At 42.7% G+C, this 20,235-nt stretch overlaps 1 protein-coding gene across 1 annotated transcript in view; it reads left to right on the top strand.

The window, feature by feature from the left end:
- The window catches only part of SLC41A2 (solute carrier family 41 member 2), a 122,557-nt gene that overhangs the window by 87,840 nt on the left and 14,482 nt on the right, over window positions 1-20,235 (top strand). The window contains exons 9-10 of the mRNA XM_069099390.1: window positions 8,392-8,523; window positions 9,608-9,756. Of these exons, the coding sequence (XP_068955491.1) occupies window positions 8,392-8,523; window positions 9,608-9,756 (281 nt within the window). The remainder of the gene's footprint in view (window positions 1-8,391; window positions 8,524-9,607; window positions 9,757-20,235) is intronic.

Here is a 20,235-nt window from a genome sequence, read left to right as displayed (position 1 = left end):
GGCAAGACAAGGATACAAGAAGAGTCATCATGTACTCCAGTGCATGATGCATTGGCTGGTGCAGGCAGGAAATTATAGAAGATTTAGGTTTAGGGAGTTACCAATTCACATCCGGGTTGGGGCAGGGGAGGGGGATATTTGAGTTAAATCTTTGAATTTGGAGGGATGGGATTTGAGATGGGTCTTGACAGAGTAATTAGACTTGGATAGACAGAGTAGGGGGTGGTACTGTAGTTGAGCAGAATTCTAGAAAACCATAGAGGTGGGGAAAGTACAAGGCCTGTTTGGGGCCAATGAACAAACCAGTTTATCTAGGGTGAAAGATCTAAGTAATATATATGGAAAGGGAAGTAGGTTGGGATCAGGGTGAAGAGGGTTTTGAATGCCAGGTTAAAACATTTATGCTTTATCCTGCAAGTATTTGGGAGCAACATGGTCAGAGTGACATTTTAGGAAAATTAATCTAATGACCACGTAAGGATAGGTTATAGAATCTACTTCCCCAGCCATCATAGAAATATGGAGGGCAGAAATGTCTTTCATTTCTTTCATCCCTGGCAACAGAGTAATTCTACACATAAGGTAGCCAGATTTCTTTTTCTGTCTGAGATACAGATCAATTGTAAGAATTTGTGAGTGGGTGTTTTGTTTTTTTTTTGAGAAAAATTGTATTTCTTCATGTGAATTGCCAGGTGAGCCTAGGGCAGCTCGCCAAATGAGCCCTTATCAGAAGCTGAATGGTCTTCCATGGGACCAGCACTAAACATTTACTGGAAACATGTATTTCTTAATTTAAATAAACGTGAATTTGAGCTTTGAAGCTGTCCCCAGGTGTGCCTGCTGAGAACTTCTTCATACCATCATATCAAAGCCATACAAAAAGCTTCCTATAACCATAGGCCCTATAGATGAGCTCCTGGGGAGCCTGGGGTCTTTGGTTAGTGGTTTGTTCTAGCGGCCTCTTGTTGCTGGCATCACTAATCTATGGGGCACCCTTCACACTTCCGGCTCCTTTGGCCCAGCTGTTTGTCTCATTCAGTGCTGGGCAACTCTAAAGAAATTTTTACTTCTTTGTATCTATTAATTGTAATAGCTGTTGTGTCTGTGTTTTTGATATTATTAATCCAGAAAGGAAGAAATAGTGGATGTACAGATTAATGTACCTAGTGGGTTTTTTTTTAATCACATACACACATGTGTATATATATATATATATATATATATATATATACACACATATAAATCATATATATTTTCATTTTAATTGGGGAGTAATAATGATATTTTGATAAAATTCTAGTAGTCAAATTACTATTTTTACAGCTGATTATTAGCAATCTCTCATTTTAAATTCCATACAGAGGAAGTTGCAGCTGGCACAGATATTCTGGAGTTTAATAGCATATGGCTTTTTGCATTTGCATTGATGCATTCCCTGTCTAATAGAATACTGAGAGCATATTACCCCGAGACAATCCCCAGAGTATATTAAGATGAACTGGAGACCATCATAGCCTGCATTTCTGCGACAGATCCCCCGCATTGAGAAACCCATCTGAATACCCTCTTTGCTTCTAGTGGAAGTCTTCATAGAGATTCTAGTCTTTATGTGGAGACTACAGGGAGCCCACAGAAGTCCAGGGCTATACTTTGGCCTCTCATGAAATGTCTTGTACCTACTTAGGAGTTGGTGGTACATGTTATATTTGTTCTTAGTCTTACATGGTTCCTCCATATAGTGATTATTCCAAGGCTATGGAGAATGGTTCTTCGGCTCATTTGTTCTCTTATGAGCAATAGGGATAGGGTATGGACTGGAGCTGTGATTGTATTGGCACAGGGATCCCCCAGTGTGGAAATTCCCTTCCCCATGACAAAGGGCACTTCTTCTGCAACTTGTAATGTCTGAGAGTTGTTCAGAGCACTGAAGAGTTAGGTGACTGGCCCAGGGTCACACATCCAGTGTGTGTCCATGGCAGGACTCCTCAAATTCAAGTTATTCACTATGTCACACAGCCTTTCTTACCTAGAATTCATTACAAATTGTTCATTTCAGAAAGCAACTTTAGAAAACCAAAAAATTTTAAATAGTTTACTGCCAGTGGAATAGTCTTTATACAAATAGAAAGTAGATTGGATGAAAACTTAAAATACAGAAATCAAGTGAGTTTTACCAGAATAACATATTTGACTGAAAAGCTGTTGTTATCATTCAGTAGTTTCAGTCATGTCTTACTCTTTGTGATCCCATTTGGGATTTTCTTGGCAAAGATACTAGAGCGGTTTGCCATTTCCTTCTCCAGCTCATTTTACAGATGGGGAAACTGAGGCAAACAGGATTAAGTGACTTTCCCAAGGTCAGCCAGCTAGTAAGTGTTGCTGTTTCCTTCTCCAGCTCATTTGACAGAAGGGTTAACTGAGGCAAACAGGGTGAAGTGACTTGCTCAGGGCCACATTGCTAGTAAGGGTCTGAGGCCAAATTTGATCTCAGGAAGCTGAATCTTCTTGACCTGAACTCGGTTCCTCTGGGCCCAGCACTCTATCCACTATGCCACCTAGCTGTCCCACCTGAAAAATACTAAGTTTCTAAAGCAAATGCCTGCAATTTAAGTGACAATCTCAGGAGCTAAGGAAAGGGTTCAAATAAAGAACAAACAATATTTTGTTCAGCCATTTGTGGATCTTCATTACTTGACTTGGTTAATACTCAGAAGTTTCCATTTTCCAGGTATGTATTTGTTCCTTTGCTTATTTTTATATAAACTTTTTGCTGTGAAGCAACCTTTGTGGAACTCTTGGAAGGCATTCCCATAATCCCAGAACTGGAGGTAATCAATGGTCATCTAACTTAGCCCTTCTCCAAGACATGGGGCCTTTTGGCCAATGCTGTACAAATCCCAGACAATTAAGCCTTGAGTGCCTGTGGATACAAAGACCCAAATAAAACAGCTCCTACCCTCAAACAATTGACAAGCATTTACACACTTAAGTAAATAAAAAACGAAGACAAGTAGAGGGGCCCTGGCAGCTGAGTGAGCCTTAGGAGCGTAGATTTAGAGTTGGGAGAAGAGGGCATTGGACCCAGCAGGTTCAGGATCCTTAGAGCCAATGGTGAAATGTCCAAGGTGGGCATTTACATCTCAGGCATCAGCAAATGCTGCAGCCAAGGCTTGTATGATCATTCTGTTGATTGTCTCTACTTCAGAAAGTGATGGAGAAAAGGTTAATGGGATAGATTAAACCAAAAAGGGTGTTGTGTGCACATTTCTGGGAGAAGAGCTCATTTAAACATGTAGCAGCACAGCCCTAGTTTGAAGAAGCCCTCGAGGTTATTGAGTTTTACAAATGAAGAAAAGCAGGCTGAGGGAGCTTACCTCATCTAGGGTCTCACAGTCTGTGTCCTGGGCAAGATTCAGAGAGGTCTCCTGAGCCTGAGCCCAGCATGTTAGTGACTCACAAAGGGAGCAGCATCGAACTGAGCCAGGAAGAGAGCCTAGACAAGGGCAGGATGGAGTGATGCCACCTTGGGCCGGTCAGGGATTCTCTCTGGTTCTCCATTTCCTCATCTGTAAAACAGAGATGATATGTGTGAAGAGCTTTGAACATCTAAAAGCGTTATATACATGATATGTCTTGTTAGCATTAAGAAGACTAGCAGATGGGTCCATATGGCTGGACCATTGGATTGGTGATGGGTGGACTGGGACTGGGAGACTGCAGGCAGGCTAAGAATGACTTCAAAGATACAGAAGAGGTTCTGTCTTATCCTGGGGCTTTGCAAACAGGGATGTGGCCTGGTCACTCTGTGCTTTGGCACAATTACTTTGACCACTTACATGGAGCATAGGTTGGAGAGGGGAGAGGCTTGAGGGAAATCAGTTGGGAGGCTATAGCAATAGTCTGGGTGAGAGGGGATGAGGGCCTGGAGTAGGATGGAGGGTGGCCATGTGAGTGGAGAAAAGCAGATGGATGCAAGATTATGGACGTTGAAATGAAAAGTCTTGGCAGCTAGCTGAATGTGGAGGTGAAGCAGAGTGAAGAATCAAGGAAGACTTCTGAGGCTGTGGCCCAGGAAGCCTGGAGAAGATGGTCGAACTTAGAGTAGAAATAGAGTGGTCCAGCTTGTGCTTATGCCCCTCCAGTGTCCGAAAAGTCATCACCACTTACAGGATCCCATTTGTTTTTCAGAAGGCCCCAGTCATCAGGAAGGCCTTTCTCATTGGGCTGAAATGTACCCTGATGTTGCTTATTCATATTTTCCCTTGTAACTTTCTCATATTTGTGGGGAAAATGCTTCTTTAATCATCTTAAGTGAGTGCTAATGAATTTTGTGTTTACTAAATGAGACATGATGAGGGAATTGTGAAGCTACATTTAGTTTAAGACCTAGTAATTATCATTTCAGTTTTGAAAGTATCATAATGTTCTAAACTGCTTTATTTTGGGTGTGTTGGCACAAAAAAAGATTGACTTTCGCTGTTTTAAGGGGAAAAAATGGAAAATTTCAAGGGAGGCTCATGTCGTTGCTGTTTCTGTACTTTTCAGTTTTCCGTGGGATTAAAAACCCCAAGATTCTTCCTTCCCCATTTAAGCAAATTAGTGTTATTAAAGTTGATTCCTTGCCAGTACTTTGCTGGGCATTTGGCCACATAGATAGACTAGTCAGGCTTTGAACAGATCTTCTGGCATCTTGTCGCTTACCTTTGGGCATGTGGGCTTTCATTCTTACATGTAGCCCAAGTGGAATCTTTCAAAGAAGCTGTTGAGAAGTTAATGACTGGCATCTAGGCCCTGAAAGTCACTGTTAATTGTCTGTCATATAAATATATATTTATGTTGCATTAGATATATTCTCCCCCCACCTCCCACCATGTGAAGGCCCCATAATCTTTCTAGGGTTAGCACCTAAACATGGTGCATCTCCCTTCCTCATAAGTGCCTTAGGATGCCACTGGGATGGTGCTTCTGCGTCCAGGGCCTGCCTCTGGCTCCCTCTCAGCCTGTGAATGTTGGCAGCAACGCCACCAATGTCTGCGCCCCACGTCCAGCTGTGCACCTCATTCACTCTCCCACTGAACCTTTGTATTCTACTTATTGTGATCCTTATTTCCCCGAGTATCCAGGAGGACTCAGCTGTATTCCCAGCTGTAGGCAGAGATGATTTTTCCAGGTTCTTCCAAAACTATAGGCTCATGCTTATCCACAGTCTCACCTTACAGCTAACAGCACAACAGCATGCATAGACAAATGAGCTGACTACATTTTAGAGCTGTTCCCCCACGTCTCTTGTCTAGAAGTAGGCTAATCTAAGTAGATTGACACCCCATTTTGGGGCATGCCTTCTGGTTTGTGCCTGGAGCATTCTCTCTGGAAAATGACTGATTGAAGTGTCTCTTCCATCACTGAGCACAGTGAAGCAGCAGTGAACTACAGTGGTCTTGCCTTCCCTTTTCTACCACTGATGGTAGAGGAGTTTGGTTCCATTCTTAGTTTGGCCTGTTCTAATCTTCAGAGATTTTTTTCTCTAAGCAGTATTCCCTTTTGCCTCCTGTTACTTTTCTGTTTTTGGGGGGAGAGGGGTCAAAGAGAGTGTGGTGGTTTTAAAGAAAAAAAAGATGGATAGTTTTGGATGTAGAAGGCTTGTTAGCTGTCTACAGGCTTCCTGTCTGTCATGGCTCCAGCTTTTCTAGTAGACTGTTCTTAAATAGTGGAAGTTATCTTAGATGCTTGGATTGTTTGTTCCTCTCTTGTTTGTAATGTTTTTTGTGTTCTTACTAGAAGGAGATAGGTTCTAGGTCTAATCCAGCTGATAAGAAACTGACCGTGTGACTTTGAGTGCGACTGTGGTGGGTGAAAGATGGAAGGTTCCAGCTTCAGGGCCTATGGATTTATTAAGAAGCACATGCTAGTTGCCCAGCAAATCAGGCCTGTCACCTTCCTCAGCTTTGCTCCTGGGCCCCATACATGGGGAGAGGGCAGACTTTTATATATTCTAAACAATAAATCAAATAAGACCAATTAATTAAAATAAAACAATTAGCAGGGTACAAACCAGGATACATTAGGTCATCTGGTTTTTAATTGGAGGAAAATGAAGGATTTACCAAGTTGAGGGAGAGAGCGAATAGGTGTAACTCCCTAAAATCAGAAAAAGAGGTGGCCCACTCCTCCCAAGTGTCTGTGAATAGTCAAAGGAACATGGAAATAACAAGTGATTGATCAGTATGGGACTAGTTTTCAGATAAAACATATGGGGTTGCTTCAGATGTACAATTACGAGAAAGCTCCTTGTATCAGTCTTTGGATCTGACTGGGTCTCTGGTCAGCGTGTCACCTATGTAGGTCCTTAGTTAAGGGTCTCAGAGGAGCAGATAGAGGTGGTCCAGCTTCCCAGCCATGCAGGGCTAGATTCAAACAATGCAGTAAGATTTTTTCCCAGTTCTTGCATTTGAATAGTTTTCTCATAAGACCAAAATGGAACTAGTCCCATAATTGAATAGAAAAGGAACAGAGCTAGCTCCAGAATTGAGTCACAAGATGGAGTCTGGTGGTTCATTTGCTTCCCACAATTAACCACTCACTTTCCTAATCCTTTCCATTCCCTCTCCTCCTAAGTTCCATAGGCCTCAGTTTTCATCATCTGGAAGATGGGGCTGTGGGAGAGTTGAATCAGTTGATATCTGAGATCTTTTTTTAGTTCTAAAAGTCTGTTTCTTTTCAAAATGTGGGGAAGGTTTGCCCCTAATTAAGGCCCACCAAGGCCTGAGGAGAAGGGAAGATGATGGCCCAGCGTGCTGGGCTTCTCTGCTGCCCAGAGTATCCAGAAGGGAATGTCCTTCTTCCACTCAGAATGTGCTTCTCAGATCAAGGTGTTGGGGGTTTGGAAGCTTGCTTATGGCTCATTTTTAATAGGAATTTTAGAAATAAACCAAAGTTTCCTTCTTTTAGTTGCTCTTTTTGCCCTTCTGTATATATTTCTGAAGGTTCTAAGTTCCTTCAGAGATCTGTTACATGCTATGTTGTTGTTGTTTGGTCATTCCAGTCATATCCGATTCTCCATGACCCCATTTGGGGTATCCTTGGGAGAGATACTGGAAAGGTTTGCCATGTCTTTCTTCAGCTCATTTGACAGATGAGGAAACTGAGGCAAACTGGGTGAAGTGACTTGCCCAGGACCACCCAGCTAGTAAGTGTCTAAGGCTGCATTTGACCTCAAGAATATGAGTCTTCCTGACTGCAGGCCTGGCAGTATATCCATTCCGCTCCCTTGCTGCCTTCTTAAATGCTATACTCACCTTTAAAGAAAAGAAAATTATTTGTGTATTTTTGTCTTGCCTTAATGAAAGGATTGATCATAAATAAATATCATAAAGAGTTTGCAGAAATATCTGAAATCTAGAGAATTGTTTTTACTAGTGTGTTTCAGAAGACTAGTCTTTCAGAATTTGCAGACTGAGTTCACGATAGATTTTCTCCATTATTTCTCAGGCCTGAAATTTGAGAATGAGAATCTGGACTTTTTAGGGTGATGCTTCAAAACATTTTATCTGAGAGGTAGCATGGTGTAATGGCCCTGGAGTCACGAATGAATGGATTGACAGATGGATGGATGAACGAATGAAAAAGCATTTATGAGTCACTGCATTACTGAGCAGTATGCTAAGCTCAGGAAATTTAAATACAAAATCTTGCCCTTAACTAGCTTCCATTCTGAGCACTGAAGACAATGCATATGGGGGAGGGAGGGAGAAATGACAGGGATGGTTAGGGGAGTCCTATAGGAGTTGGTTAATGTGCTCTTTGCAATAAGAATAACAGTATTGATTGCAGTTCCAGAGTTGAAAAGATAGGGAGAGGGATGGCAAGAAAATGGTCCAGGACAAAATGCAAAGCATGGCCAGGAATTTCCCGATGTGATCCTCTTGGAGGCACTTGCAGACTAGCACAGTCCCCAGGGCAGGATTTCCAGAGCCAAGAGGATCCTGTGTCAGGACAGATGGCAAGGTCTAAGGCTCCACAGCATTCAGCAGCAGGCAGGGCAGATGAAAAGAATATCTAGTTTGCTTTAAAATTGACAAGAAACTTGACTCAATTGGACATGTGATGGTTAGAAATCACTTGCTCTCGTTTGTTTACTATATATTCTATGGAATCAAGTGGTTTCAATCCTGTTTTACAGATAAATTCAATAGCTATTTGTGAAGAAAGTGAGACAGAATTACCCACCCCGCCCCCCAAAGTCACACAGGACCCCCGACCTATGGCTTCTGACCCTAAGCTCATTGCTTTTTATGATCTCCTTTGAGCAGGTTTCACAGAGATTTGAAATTTTCTCTGTAGTTGAAGTGTTCATAACCATTTGTATCTGTGTTGTCTTTTCTTGTGTCTTAGGTATTGGTGGTAATTTAGTAGCTATACAAGCTAGTAGAATTTCTACCTACCTCCATTTACATGGCAAACCAGGCGAGGTGCCAGATGAAGCCAAAGGCTGCTACTACCCATGCCGAACCTTCTTTGGTCCAGGTATGTGCTTTGGGGAGATCTTGTTTCTGAATGTTGTGTAAGACTGGGGGGCTTTCAGGCAAGTGGCAGCAACTGAACTCCTGTGGCCAAGTGCTGTACTAGGCCTTCTTTGGAGGAAATGGAAAGCATGGATATAAACTTTGTATTTTGTCATAAAGAAATATTTGTTGTCATTCTTGTTATGAACCCAGATCTACCATTTATGGGTTCATTGTCAGGATGGAAAGGGAAAGGGGGAAGTAGAGCACTTGAGGAGTAGCCATGTGCAGCTCCTGACCCCACTCACCCTGTGCTACCCCCATTCTGGGAGACTGTGCACATGGCTCAGTGTGAGGGAACCCAGACGGAGAGGAGCAGTGAGCACCAAGCGAACTGGAGAGAAAGCTGGCCACATCATTCACCTTGTCCAGTTAAGGGGCAGCTGTGCTGCAGGGCAGATACCAAGAAGGAAGAGTACACAAGTCCTCCAGAAGGAGGGATGAGACCCATACACAGATTAAGAGAGTTGGTGATAAACACAGAGTTGAGATCTAAACAGATGTTACCTCCTGTGACTTACTGAGATTGGACATGCAGAAACGAGGGCCTGGGGAGGCTCAGGCTCAGAAAGTATTGTGTTCTTTGATGCACCAGAGGACTCTGATCCTGCAGAGCACATGTGCTAGGCTTCCCAGCTCTCTTCTCCAGTGCTAGAAGATCACAGAAATGTAGAGATGTGTTGTGAATAAGAGAGCCACAGCATTGGGCAGGACTCTGGTGGTGAATCCCCAAGGAGAAAAAGGCTCAACTTTCCTCCCTTCTCTGGTCGTGTCCTCACAAGGGGCTTATGGATCAATCTGACCAGCGACTCTCCATGAGCAAGGCAGTCTTCAGATCTGATGGCTTTATGGGGAGAATTTTATAGTAGCAAGGGGGCTGTGAATAGCAGTTGAAAATGGTTTTTTAAAATGGAATGTGATGCCGAGGAAGACATTCAAGTGAATGTGCTGCTCAAATGATACTGAAGTAGAAAATTTGATTACCTTTGATTATTATTAGCCAAAATTTGATTTTGCTTTAGATGCCTTTGTGTTTTCTGTTGCAGGAGTCAATAACAAATCTGCCCAAGTTCTTCTACTTTTAGTGATTCCTGGACACTTAATTTTCCTCTATACCATCCACTTAATGAAAAGTGGTCACACTTCCCTGACTGCAATCTTCATTGCTGTCTTCTTATTTGCTGCTGTGTTACAGGTAAGAACTGAAACCTCAAACAGTTTTGGTGTTTAACTTCCTTTAAGCATGTGGTATTTGGTTATTTTATGTAACTAGTCAGGCAGGAATGCCTGCTGTGCACACACACACGTCTATTTCTTACCAAGGGTGCCAGGGGTGGGAATAAAGGGCCTGGGCCCCTGGGATTTCATGGCAGAGAAGAAGTGAGGCTTTTCAGGCCATTAGAGAGGCAGCAGGGAGAGTGCAGAGGGTGCTGAAGACCGAGGGTCCAGGCTCACCTCACACTTGCTAACTGTGTTGTCCTGGGCACATTGTGTCATCACTCTCGCCTCAGTTTCCTAATCTGCAAAATGAGGTTGGACTGAGACTTCCAGTTCTAAGTCTATGATTTGATGATACTCATTTATACCTCTTAAAACTAACAATTTCAGAGTTCTCTCTCAGATGGTAAAGTAGTGAGAGTAATTGTTCACATTTATACAAACCCTTACTTTCAAAATACTTTCCATTATCTGATATGCAAGTATAGAGTACAGGCATTATTGTCCCCATTTTATAGCTGAGGAAAACAAGGCAGAGGAAGGTGAAATGACTTACCAGAGATCACACAGCTAATAAATAGTGCTACTGGAGAGTTAATCCAGGCTTTTGAACTCAGAAGACTGGTCTTCCCCAGCTGACACTGGCTGACTCTTGTCACCCTACAGAGTCTCTCTTTGAAATAGGTGGCTGGCCCTGCCTTGTACTGGGATTAGTCCAGAGAGAAGTCCGAGCTCTTTGTTGAAGTTCAGAGGGAATTCTAAGGCTAATTATTAAGAAAGGCTAAGAGTCACTAGGACATAAAGCTATAAGGGATGTCAGGGTCATTTTATTTACAGATGAGGAATCTGATGTCAGTGACAAAAATCTTAGTATCCATACGGTAACTCAGAACCCCGGCACTCTCCATGGGTTTCCTCATTTCTTACAACATGGCAGCAGCTACCACATACACACGCCTTGGCTTCTTCAGCTGCTCCTCACTGGAAGGGCATCTCCTTAGTGTCCAGCTTCTTGACACCACAGAGAACTGCTACAAATATCTGTATTTTAATATTCGGTGACTTAAAGGCAAAAAATTTGGCATGGGGGGGGATGTTGGAATGTTGGCTCACAAATGACAACCCAGATGGGTTGAGGCTTAGAAGTTGCACAGACCTCCTGTCTCTTTGTCACAAATACTCTCCTCAAGAAGAAGGTGGAGAGCCACTGGACGCATCCTGAAAAGTGAAATTGAATGAGTGTATAGGACAGGATGTTACTGGGGGGGCTGGTTGCCAGTGTAGAGCCACCTATGAAATAAATATACAAATATACATCTACATCTATGCACACATACACATGCATATACACATGTATATTTAATACTGATCTGGTAGAACAAAGATAAATATCAGTTCAAATTCTAGCACCTAGCACAGTGCTCTGCACATAGCAGGCATTCATTAAACGTCTGTCAAATTGAAACTAGAAGAAAGAATCAAAATGAGAATATGTGGTGAGCAATCAAGGCAACTCCCGACTGGCCCATTTAAAATGCCTCGATGCCAGAAAATGGATAAAAGAACTGACGTCATGTATTATTATTTCCTAAGATCACCCAGTGTAAATCAGTTACCACAACAGAGAGAAGGAAAGAGCCTAGAAGCTGCCTTGGCCAGCAAACACTTGACGTTGCCGAGCAGATTGATGAGAAAGCGGAGAACAACAATGGTCTAAGCTCATGTGGAAAATCATAATGTGCTTGTGTGGTGGAAGGTTCTGAGCCATCTTGGCTCATACAACAGAGAAAAACAATTTTTAAAAAGGTTTGGAAAAGGACCTAATGAAAAAGGCTCAGCCCAAGGGCCTTTAAGGATGAGAGTAGGACAAGAAAGATGAGAAGATAAAAAAATCTGAACACATTTTTTCCTATTAACATGACTAATATCACCACATCTAGATTGTAGAATCACAGGCCCTTTGTGCCATGTGAGGAAGTAGAGTGATACTAAGGAAAACATAATTGTGACTAACTGCTGACAGGACCAGGTATATACAGGGAGGGCATGGACGGTTTCAGATGTCAAGAGGGAAACTGCAGATTTGAAAAAGAAAACCTCAGTTGTTATAAAAAATATAGAGCAGGGGTGGGGAACCTGTGGCCTTAAGGCCACCTGTGGATTTAGAAGGCCACACGTAGCCTTAAGGCAAAGGTTCCCCACTCCGGCCTAGAGGGCATTAATTACTGTTGGCCCCTATGCCTACTTTACTGCATCAAATGCGTCCTTAATGAAGGAGTGAGAAGGGTGGAATTGAGACAAGTCTATCTCCCAGGCTCCTGGCCCTTTCTTAACGTTTCTGCCAATCCTGGAGGCACTCACGGGTACATAACATAGATAACTAGTCTGGCTGCGTGGCCTCACATCTGTTTGTCCTTTTGGTTACTTTTTAAATCTACCTTTAAATTTTATGAAATAGTTTCCAACTTTCAGTTCATGTCAGAAGTTCTAAGCTCTTTTTATTGAGAGTCCCACAGTTGAATGATTTTATGTATCTTCCTTTTGTTTTCCAACTTTCCTTGTTTCTTGTTAATGTCCCCTCCAGTGCCTAGCTTGGTACTAAGTACACAGGAGACACACAAGAAATCATTTTTGATTAAATGCTCAGGATCTTCATCTCTTTCAGTCCCATCTTTTCTGAACTGTCTGCTCCATTGAGTGCCTCCAACCAGTCAAACACATGTCTGATGCAGGCACTGCTGCTAATGGACTTAGTCCAGTGGTCCGATGGAGACACTCTCTTCTACTCACTCAGCGCGCTCTCTCCCCCTGATTTCACTCTCTCGGTTGGTGTGTGATCTTTGTTCTATCAGAAAAGCCTTATATGTGACACTTAGTACCAGCCACCTCAGAGACATCACATATCCTCGTGTTTTTGCTAAACTTCAAATTCCTTTCTTTCATTAATATAAATTTAAAAATTAAAAATAAATTAAAAATGAAAACATTTTTTAAAACATTGCTATATTAAAAAACAAACTCCAAAGCTCTCTAATTCATATATAAGGGGACCCTTGAACCTATATGCTTTTTCTTGAAATATTTAAATAGAAACCTTTCAAAAAACCTCAACTCATGATGCTGAGCTTCTCTTCTGGCTTGTGAGCTGACCAAAAGGTGACATCTTATTTCACGCCCTGAAACTCGCAAGCTTTTTATGTTTTACTTGGTACACTTCACTGTCCCCTTTTGGAGACATTTTGATGTAAAAATATTCACTTGTATCCCATGAAATATAGTCATTACACACACACACACACACACACACACACTTCCCAGCAGCTTGGGATAGCTCCACATTGCTTGATACTAAGGCGGTCCCATCATGCCAGTGAGTTCACCCAGCTCCAGCCTTGGGATCACCATGGTGGGATCAAGATGTAAAAATGAGCTCTTTTTGTCTAAGTTGTCTAGATCCTAGAGCTTTAAAAGGCCCTCAGGGGAGCAGGATGATTTTCTCCGTGAGTTCCAATGTGATTTCAAAGTTTTGGGGGATGGGGAAGGAGGAAGGTATAATAATATAAGGGATCCAGACCAAACCAAGACCCCCTTAGAGCCTTCTGACTTTAATGGCCAGAGAGCCAACCTTGGATTCAGGAAGACCTAAGTTCAGGTCTTGTCTCTGACAAAGACTGGCTGTGTGTTCCCAGGAGGGTCACTTAGTGTCTCAGTGGCCCAGACAAATCTATATGGACATTGTGGAGTAGATGCATTAATTAGTAGAGGAAGTCTCCCCAGCTACCTTGGGAAAAACTGTGTTAGACCTTGGGGATCCAAACACAGAACAAAACAGTGACTGCTGTCTAGAATGTTGTATTTTACTGATATATACAGTCTGTAGCCAGATAAATAGATACCAAGTGACTGAAATTCAGGAGGAAAGAGACTTTGTTATGTATAAAGTGAGGTTTCTAGAGCATACAGAGCACAGGGATGGGGATAGTAATTTGTGGGGAGTAGATAGGCACCAGGGTTGTGGGGGAAGGGTAGCAGGAAAAGGAATTGTTGTTCTTCTGAATCATATGTGTAAGGGAAGGAAGGAGTGGGAGCCTCCTGGTCTTATGATAGGGAAAGTTCCCGTTGATGGGATATTCATTTGACTCAGAGTAAGGAACTAGAATTCTGTAGTAAGAATGATCAAGAAAGTCGCCTACCAAAGTGGGCTGCCACTGATGGGCAGAGTGTCCAGGGGAGGCCATTTTCAATGGCATGTCCATTTCCATCCCAATCCTAGAAAGGGGGCCTTTCCTGGGCCCAGGAGAGTAGATGGTAAGCCCAGAGATAGTTTGTTCCCCTGCCTCCCTCTGCCAGGATCCGAGGGAGGGATTGGGTTATGTTGGTGGCCGTCTTTCTTCCAGACAGATGAGGGCTGCTGTGGCTGACCTTGGTGGTGGCAGAGGGCATGGGTGCTATTCTCTCAGATGGCGGTGGTGGTGGACAGCTCTCAGGTTCTGGGTCTACAAGTGGCAGTTAATTCCGAGACAGTGGGGCCTCCCATCTCCTTGGCAGTTGTGTCCTGGATCTTCTGGATCCTGGTTGGCACTTCGCCCCTAATGTTCCAGGCCCCTTAATAGGGTTAAGAGGAGGCTTAAAAGCCAGCCCACAGTTGAGCCAAATCCTAGCATTTGGTCTCTGGATTCAGTAGTGTGCCTGCCATGTTCCCTGGCTCCATGAACTTCCACCCTTTTCAGTTGGGGTTAGAAGTAAAGCAAATTTATGGTCAGGGTTATGGATGGATGGAATGGGGCAAATATATGTCTGCTGCTGGAAAAGTGGTTCAAAGCATAAATCCTCCTGGTGGGGTGGGATGGCATCGCTATTGTATGGTCTGTTTCATGTGTGAAGACCCTCCTGGAGTTAATGGGTTATCTCAAGTTATCCAGATAATGCCTGAATGTCTTCAGGTTCCCATGTGGCCAACAACCCACAAAGCAGCGAGACTGTATGAAGGACAGAGGAATGGTTTGACTGTAGCCTAAGTTACTTACACTTAGCCCTCAGTAGGACATGCATTTTGAATGACTTTCCCAATGGGGTAGTAGGAAGGAGATTTGTGGAGGTGCATTCTCATCCAATGCACCCTCTTATCATCAATATGCATTTGTGATGCTGCTTGCTGCATTTAAAACCATCATCTTGGACTGGAACAAACATTTTTATATGAAAGTAATTGACTCATACAGCTATGGACCCCACCACTTTGGTTCTCATGCTTTTCCTAGTCAGGAAAACACAAAGGGAGAGTTGCCTCAAATACTGCATTGTAGTGAGTTCTCCAACACTAAAATGCTTTAAAAAGCAGAGCCTGACTGGCCACTTATGAGAAATATGGAGGGGATCCAGGCTGCTTCCAGATGACCTCTGGAGTTTCCTTCCAAACCCGTGATTCTGTGATTCTATTCTATTTTCTTTTTTCCTGCCTACTCATTTGCATGGAAGCCTTTTCTTTCTTTGTGAGCAACATACCATGATTTCGCCAGACTCTGGATTTTGCCTCTTCTAATCTTCCATTATCCTCTCAAAACCAGTTAATTTATTGCATTGAAATCATAATCTGAAATTCCAAACTGTATCATACCTCATTGGCCTTCCTTCACAGATGTATATGGAAGCAAAGCTTGTAATTTTCTTTTTTGGGTTCAGAGTCATTTGTTTGCCCTCCTCACTAAGGTCTTTTTCAAGGACTCCTTACTTTGCCAGTATAGTAAGTCTGACTAACTACAAGGATAATTACGCCCTTTCTAGTTCTCCATCAAAAAAAAAACCAAATGGCAGTCTCTTGGGCAACAAAGGATGAGGAGACCACATTGGTTCATTTTCCATGTTTAACTACAAAGCCTGCAGTTGTTTACTCTTTGTGCTACAAACCCTTCATGTGTTTGTTCATTTGTTTTTTTTTCTGAGATATCTATTATAGGCAATATAAAACTCTTAGAACAAATTTAACAAAATGTTGAATGTGGTGCAAAATGATTATTTCCTAGGCAAAATCATGCCTAATGGTAATGCTCAGTTCTGGACTTTCTAAGTGTAAAAATGTCTCATAATATTTGGGTCCCCTTTGTCTTTTATGGTCCTTTATTAATTATATCCATTTTATGAGAATAAAACTGGATTTCACTTCCATTTTCCTTTTTATGGATACATAAGAAGCATATTAATATTCTGTCTAATATAACAGATCTCAGGAGAAGTAAAAACTGGAGCGTTTTTTTAGCCTCGGTCTTTGGAATTCCCACAGAGTGTTTATTAATATAATTGTGTCCTAGTGAATTCCGATAACTTCTGAATAAAAGATTTAATTCCCTATTTTAGGCAGAAACTATTTTATACATAATATTAGTTTTCAAAACTGTTTCAAAATCCTGGCCAAACAATGTACTATGAAGAATCTATTGTGAAAATCTTTCCTATGACCATATGCTTAGTTTTAATATTTAAAATACGGAGTAATTCTGTATGGGGGACAAGCAGTTATCTCAATAAAGAAAAGAGAAGAAATTTTAAAATCCAGGTCAACAAATGTATATTAAATACAAACTGCTGTGTTTGTCATCTTCTGGGTAGAGAGGAGGTAAGATGTAGCAGCAAGCACCCCAAGCGTCCTCAGGGTTTGCTGCCAACACAGGTTCTTAGATCTGCTTTGTTAAAGGAAAGCAACTCAAAATGGGTTAACAAACTTACTTTAATCAGTCAAACATCTATCGTTTACCTCCTTCAGGGGAAAAAGGTCAGCACCCTGAACTTCCAAGTATACAGATAGAATTATCAAGACAGAAACAGATCAAGTAGACAGCTTTCCAAACTGTCCAACCATTACATCCATACCAAATCAACATCTGGGTTTCAACATCTGTGTTTTTCAAAGCCGGGGGCTCTGGACAACAGCTTCCCAGAATCTAGATCAAATCACAGAACACTTCTCAAAGTGAGCCCCAAAACAAAGCTACACATCAGGGCTTATATAGCCTTCTCCTGGCTCAGAGAATGTAACGACCTTCTAGACCCACTGGCCAATCAAAAAGTATTTACTGAAAAACAAGCCTCCCACCCCAGGCTCCAGGTGCACTTTAGCCTAGGGGCAAGGAAGATCTTCAAAATTTACATTCCCATTGCAGTAGAACAGGTGTCCCTGCCTTTGAGGGGCTAGTGATGGATCTGGGAAGCTAAACATCCATGAAACAAGTGCAGAGGAATGTAAGTTCACTCTGTGCGAATCTGATCTTAAAATCTATTAAAACAGGGGCGGCCAGGTAGCACAGTGAGAAAGAGCACTGGCTCCAGTGTTGGGATGACCTGGGGGATCGAATCCAGGCTCAGATACTTAGCACCATACCCAGAAATAACTGGCCATGTAACCTTGAGCAAGTTACTTAACCCCAATTGCTTAAAAAAAAAAATCTATTAAAAAGACTATTTTCTGAGCATGGAGACTTGGAAGCGGCCTTCTGGCCCTTTTCTGCAGTGGGCCAGGTGTTCCTGTCTGCTTCTCTCCATCTAGCTGTCATGGGTCTTTGGTGGCCACCTCCCTAGCTCAGAGCGTCTGACACCCGGGGGGGGGGGGGCATGTGTCCCCAGGAGCAAGCCAGACAACAAGCAGTTCTCACACTTTCTGGCCTCAAGACCTCTCTATATTCTTAAAACATTATGGAGGAGTGTCTCTCTCCCCTTTTCTCCCCTCCCCACCCCACCTTGCCTGGGTTATAGCTATTGCTTTTTACCATATTAGAAATCAAAAAGTCTCAGTATTGTTATGAAAATAGATTTGACCTCACGGACACCTGAAAGGTCTTGGGGACCCCATGGGGTTTCTGGGCTTCACGTTGAGAACTGCTGTTCCAGAGAAACAAACCATCCCAACCAGACCAGACAGGAACCATAGACTTGGAGTCAGAGAATTTGTTATAGATGTGAAATTCAAGAATTCTGACTAGACATGAAGTGGGAACTTGACATTACCTAGATTACCGGAAATGCTGGTGATCTTGACCAGTTTGGGTTTTCCATTAGAGTTTGAATTGGCATCTCAGCAGAATGGGACATATCCCTCAGTGCCTCCTCAGCAAAAGTAATAATAGTAACAACCAACAACCAACATTTATCTCACACTCTCTGGTTTGTAAAGTGCTTTACTCTGTGTGTGTGTTGTGTCTCATTTGATCCTTATGACAGCCTGGTGAGATAGGGACTATTTGTGGCAGTTTTCACCCAGAATCTTGGAGGAAAGAAGAGCTTTACACCTCTTCTAGGCAGCCCTCCTCTAAGGAACCAGATGCCTTTCTACAAGATCTCTAACAAATGGGCAGCTGGCCTCTGCCTGGGAGTTCCCCCAGCCCTAGGGAGCCCAGGCCCCTTGTAGGGAGCTCTCATCATCATGTCATGTCTCCTCTGGAGCTAACAGCAGCCTGTGCCCATTCTGTCTAGTCCCTCGTTCTTCCCTTGGAGTCAGGTAGAATGAAGGTCAAGTGATTCTCTTCGATGAATGCCATTTCAGTACTTAAAGACTAAACATCCCTGGGTCTGTTACTTCTTCTGCATCATTAAGGGAAGCTAAGGCTGTTTAGCCTAGAGAAGCCTTGGTGGGGGTGAGAGGTGGGGAGTAGGGGGAGATCCTAGCTGTCTTTCTGGAGGTATTTCTGTATCATGGCCTGTGACCTCCTCTGATTATGCTCTAGCCTGTCAGGCCATGGCCTAGAACAGCACATTCAGAACTGGACACAGTGGTCTCAAGGTTGTCAGACTAAAGTTTTGAGACCACCCAGTCCCTGCCACTTCTAACTCCCTTTTATCTGCTCCCTGCCCAAACCTGTGGCTAGAATAAAGGAAGTGTGGGAAGCCTCCTGCTACATTAGCCTGGAGACTTACACAGGCCTACACGTGATTCAGAGGCTGCTGATCTGGGTCCCCTTCTCTGCACAGAGCTCATAAGGCCAGGCATCCATTCTGAAAAGAAAAGCATCCTGTCAGAGAGGCTGCTAGAGTGCCAGTTCATAGTGTCAACCAACTACCACTACTGGGAAGGAGCTGGGGATGGGGTTGCCCTTTCAATTGAACAGCAAATATTCATTAAGCAAACAGTGAGCTCCATATTAGATTATACACTCTTCCAGAGCAAGGGCCCTGTGACTTTTCTATCTTTGTACCCAATGCCCAGCACATTGCCTGGGATACAGTAGATGTCCACTCAATGTTTGTTCAATTGAATTGAGTCCCTACTATATGGAAAACTCTGGACTAGGTGCAGAGGATCTAGCCAGCCACGTGAAGTGAACTCACCTTCCTACCTGGCTGGGGATGTGGCTTAGGCCATCAGATCAGTTAAACCCAGGCCCCCTCTTGCTCATTAATCCTGGCCTTTGAACTTCCAAAAAAAGAAAAAAATGAAGGTTTGGCTTTTCCTAAATGTGGTGGACCTAGCTGCAAAATGTGGTTCATTTAGCTTTCTGTATTCTCTGCTTCTAGCAAATGGTTTCGGGCTTGTCATTTTGGTAGCAGAGTAGGAGAAGAAGTGGGATTGAGAAGGAGGAAGGAACTGTTGAAGGAAAATTGGAGAGAGAAAATGAAGTTCTCAGAATTTGCCCTGGGTACCAAAGTAACGAAGAGAACACCTCTGGGACTGAGTGTAATATTTACCTGAAAACAAGGGGTGGGTTAGATGAATTTGTAAGGTGTCCCTCCTGGCACTGTTACTGCATTTTCATGATATAATTAGGTGCTTTGAATAGGATGATCGTGCTATTACTACTTAGGCTATAGAATTTTGGAATTGAGGCATTTCCCCAATTCCACATTTATGATTTATACTCAAAAGAGAGGGCATTGGGCTTTAGGCCAGCAGTATATAGAAGATAAAATGACTTGTCTGCCCTAGTTGAGAAATAGCATAGCTGTAACTATGTTCAGCAAGGCATTGAGAAAAGGGCTTATTTTCAGCCTTGTCAAGCCTGATCAAAATGAAGGTAAGACTTGAGAAACGGAGCCATCCTTTTTGCTGGCATACTGCTTTGGACATTTGAAAGCTTCTCTCCAGGTTCACAGTCCTGCTGAGGTAGCAGAGATGACTCCAGAGGCTTTTCATGTCATCCAACCAAATCTTAGAGGACAGATGTATTAAGAATTCTGGCAATAAGCATTTAATGGGAAACTATAGAAGTCATCATCCAACAAAATCTGCTGCAGTAAAAATGATTGTTTACATCCCCAGTGCTCCTAACATTCACTGGCCTGAAGTAATTCTGAACATTTCTAGAATTAAAAAAAAATGCTTAGTATTCTGCTTCAATTTTAACATATTTCCTCTTTTTTTTACACCAAAAGTAGCTTTGTTACTCCACTGATGTCTGAGATAAAGAATATTTTTGTAAGCAGTTGTGGATAAACTCTTGAAAAAACAAACTTGAAAACTCAAAAACCTGTT

This window comes from Petaurus breviceps, unplaced genomic scaffold (assembly GCF_028583685.1).
Source record: "Petaurus breviceps papuanus isolate PSGF00001 unplaced genomic scaffold, PetGlider_PUasm1.0 379, whole genome shotgun sequence".
In the NCBI taxonomy this organism is placed as follows: domain Eukaryota; kingdom Metazoa; phylum Chordata; class Mammalia; order Diprotodontia; family Petauridae; genus Petaurus; species Petaurus breviceps.
The sequence above is the reverse complement of the archived record's forward strand: the minus strand, read 5'-3'. Positions and strand labels throughout refer to the sequence as shown.